Source organism: Aegilops tauschii, chromosome 3, assembly GCF_002575655.3.
Source record: "Aegilops tauschii subsp. strangulata cultivar AL8/78 chromosome 3, Aet v6.0, whole genome shotgun sequence".
NCBI lineage: Eukaryota > Viridiplantae > Streptophyta > Magnoliopsida > Poales > Poaceae > Aegilops > Aegilops tauschii.
This window is the reverse complement of record NC_053037.3, coordinates 491,735,390-491,739,336: the sequence shown is the minus strand read 5'-3', so window position 1 is coordinate 491,739,336 and position 3,947 is coordinate 491,735,390. Positions and strand designations below refer to the sequence as shown.

The 3,947-nt window shown below is 56.1% G+C and overlaps 1 protein-coding gene across 1 annotated transcript; it reads left to right on the top strand.

Annotated features, from left to right (window-relative positions):
- Nucleotides 1-1,752: 1,752 nt before the first annotated feature.
- On the top strand, nucleotides 1,753-3,496 carry LOC109743867 (putative UDP-rhamnose:rhamnosyltransferase 1). Its single transcript, XM_020302953.4, has one exon. The coding sequence runs from the start codon at nucleotides 2,010-2,012 to the stop codon at nucleotides 3,417-3,419; it is 1,410 nt and encodes a 469-aa protein (XP_020158542.1). The 5' UTR covers nucleotides 1,753-2,009; the 3' UTR covers nucleotides 3,420-3,496.
- Nucleotides 3,497-3,947: the final 451 nt, after the last annotated feature.

Genomic DNA, 3,947 nt, shown 5'->3' with positions numbered 1-3,947 from the left:
TAGGACGAACCTGAACAAACTGTTGCCAATTATTATTACATAATGATTGCTAAGAAATATATTATGATTCAATAAATGCAGGGAAGCAGCATGACAAGCGACATGTCGCCACCTCATTCATTTTCTTCTTCTTCTTCTTGTTGTTCTTGTTGTTGTTGTTGTTGTTGTTGTTGTTGTTGTTGTTTGTCTCCCTTCCTCCTCAACGAACCTTTGCTTGTCTCACACCTTTGGCGAGGGTTCTCGATTTATTCATGCTAATGTCCTTTACAGATGATTTATAGAAGGAACATTTGTTAAACATGCTTAAACGGATATATCTAACATTAAAATATGTTTAGATACATCCATGAGCGATAAGTAATATGAATTGAAGGGAGTATTTCATTTTTGGGATATAGTGGGTCTCTACGCCAATGACCCAGTGGGCCATCCAGTGATACTACTAAGAGCATCCCCAACAGCCGCGCTACGCGTGGCGTGCTAAAAAATCGCTTGCAACGCGCGGTTCGTGAGTTTTTGCGCGGTGCGGAGCGCTTGCTCCAGCGGTCGCTGCAAAGTTTAGCACGCGCAAGCCGCTCCAGCAGCTGCTGCAAAAAAAATTGCACGCGCTCTCGCACAAACAACATATGCACTCCAAACACAATCAAGAAGATCAAACACAAACAAAATAAATCAATAATAAATAGTTCAATTTCATTATTACAACTCAAACAAATAGTTTATCTTGCAATAGACCAAATAATTCAACAATACAATATCAAACGCACAAACCATGATGCTCTTTGTCGGCCATTCCATGCCTACCATTCTTCAATGAGATCCTTCTGAAGATATCATGCATTTCGGCATGTCGAATGGCATGATAGGAGGCAACAAAACGGGCAACCCTGGCAGCCGTCCGCCGCACTCGAACACCTTGTGGGCGCCGAGCAGCAGTGGGCGGCCGGGCGCTGTTCGTCGAAGGAATGGCGCGCGCGAGAGGCGGCGGCGCCCGGAGGGAGAAGGAGGAAGCGGCGGCGGTGCGGGGAAGCGCCGAAATGATCGCCGAAACAAATGGGGTGGTGCGGGCGGCGGCGCCAGCCTGGGGTCGGGATAGGTGGAAGTCGCGAGTGGGCGCTCGAGTGTGCGGCGCGCGGTAGTGGGCACAACAAATAAACGGCGCGCGATGACAATTCAGACCGCGCACTGAACTTTTTATGCCGCGCGCCAGTTGTTGTGCGTTCGCTGAAGCTCGGTTAGCGATTGCGCGGACGCTAAAAACCACAAATTTACAATGCCGCGCTTATATAGCATAGCTTTTGGAGATGCTCTAACTTCCTGGATCGCGGGGTAAGTTCCTGCGGAATCAGGGAGTCCACTCTTTCCAGGATAACCCAAGCTAGTGCCTGCCACTGTACGCAGCCGTCGACGCAGCAGGAAGGAGCCAGCTGTGGCCTGCACTTGCACAAACGACATCGCTGTCATGTCACGCAGATTTACTACCTACCTCCAAGTACGGCGAATGGTGGCACACCACACCAACGAAACATCTTTCCTCACGCGTGAAAATGAACAAAACCGCTTCTTATCTTATCTGAAACTTTAACACAAAATAATCTAAATCTGAAAATATTTCACGAAATGACCCTCTTTTGCATAACGCCCGCGGCTAGGGCGCCATGCTAAAAAGCATGACGCCCTGGGCTAGGGCGCCATGATAACGACATGTAGCATGACGTCCCGGCCTAAGGCGCCATGCCAACTAGCATGACGCCCTAGCCCGGGGCGTCATGCTATCTAGCATGGCGCCCTAGCCCCGGGCGTCATGTAAAAGGGGCCATTTCGTAAAATATTTTTAGATTGGGGCCATTCTGTGTTGAAGTTTCAGATAAAAGTCATTTTTGTCCATTTAACACTGACTCGTTGGCTTTCCCAAAACATCAAGATGACTGATTGATCCGGTTCCAGTTTTATCTGCTCCGCTCATTGGCCGCTGGAAATCTGTGAACTCCAAGGAAAGCATCTCGCAGATGGAGACCAAGGACGGCGGCAGGATGCACGTTGTCATGCTGCCATGGCTGGCCTTCGGCCACGTGCTCCCGTTCACGGAGTTCGCCAAGCGAGTGGCCCGGCAGGGCCACCGGGTCACCTTCCTCTCCACGCCGAGGAACACCCGCCGGCTCATCGACATCCCGCCGGGCCTCGCCGGCCTCATCCGCGTCGTGGACGTCCAGCTGCCGCGCGTCGAGCATCTGCCGGAGCACGCCGAGGCGACCATCGACCTCCCCTCCGACGACCTCCGCCCGTACCTGCGCCGCGCCTACGACGCCGCCTTCCAGCGCGAGCTCTCACTGCTGCTCCAGGAGGAGGCGAAGCCGGACTGGGTCCTCGTCGACTACGCGTCGTACTGGGCGCCGGCGGCCGCGGCGAGGCACGGCGTGCCGTGCGCGTTCCTCAGCCTGTTCGGCGCCGCGGCGCTCAGCTTCTTCGGGAGCCCTGAGACGCTCCTTGGCCTCGGGAGGCACGCCAAGACGGAGCCGGCGCACTTCACGGTCGTCCCCGAGTGCGTCCCGTTCCCGACCACCGTTGCGTTCCGCGGCTACGAGGCGCGCGAGATGTTCAAGCCAAGGACGGTCCCGGTTGACTCCGGCGTGTCGGAGGACTACCGGTACGCCAAGACCATCCAAGGGTGCCGGCTCGTGGGCATCAGGAGCAGCACGGAGTTCGAGCCGGAGTGGCTACAGCTGCTCGGCAAGCTCTACGAGAAGCCGGTGATCCCGGTCGGCCTGTTCCCTCCGGCGCCGCAGCAAGACGTGGCCGGCCACGAGGCGACGCTGCGCTGGCTGGACGGACAAGCGCCGAACTCCGTCGTGTACGCGGCCTTCGGCAGCGAGGTGAAGCTGACGAGCGCGCAGCTGAAACGGATCGCTCTCGGCCTGGAGGCGTCCGGGCTGCCGTTCATCTGGGCGTTCAGGGCGCCGACCGACGCCGTCTCCGGCAGCCTGCCTGAGGGCTTTGAGGAGCGGCTCGCCGGCCGAGGAGTCGTGTGCCGAGGCTGGGTGCCGCAGGTAAGGTTCCTGGCCCATGCTTCAGTCGGGGGGTTCCTGACGCATGCCGGGTGGAACTCCATCACCGAGGGCCTGGCACAGGGCGTGAGGCTGGTGCTGCTGCCGCTGGTGTTCGAGCAGGGCCTCAACGCAAGGAACCTGGTGGACAAGAAGATCAGCATCGAGGTGGCGCGGGACGAGCAGGACGGGTCGTTTGCCGCCGATGACATCGCGGCGGCTCTGAGGAGGGTCATGGTGGAAGACGAAGGCGAGCAATTCGGGGCCAAGGTGAAGGAGCTCGTTAAAGTGTTTGGGGACGAGGAGGTGAATGATAAGTGTGTGCGAGATTTTCTCCGGCACCTGTCGGAGCACAGCAAAAAGAACCATGGATAGGACTAAAACCTCAAATATCATCATGTATCTTTCAGTGAAGTCAAGCATGCTATCGGCATTACGAATTTACAACCCAATAGCCCGTGACGTTCCTTTGAGAAGAAAATTCAACACTGATCCCTCGTCAAAATTAGCGGTACAAGAGCATTACACCCGCACACTCCTAACCCGACTTTCGGGCAGATGGCCTAGTCAATGACCGGTAAAAAAATTTAACTCAGATGGGCGTCTCGAACGGGTCTCAAATGTCCGGGCCGACCGACATCCCTCATATCCAGTTCAAATATAAGGCGGATATGGTGCGCCAGGGCGCGTCCGGCACGTCGGACCTGACACCCCTACCCTATCATAAATTGCACCAAATCGACCCCCTCGACCTACCGGATCCATTTGCTCCCTCCTCTCTCTTTTCCTTCGCGATAGGCCTCTCGCAGCTCCACTGCCACCCTTGCTACGCAGCCGTTCCGAGTCTCTGCGCCGCCAGCTCCGGCACAACAGTCCTCTCTCCCGTGCTCGCCGTCGGGGACG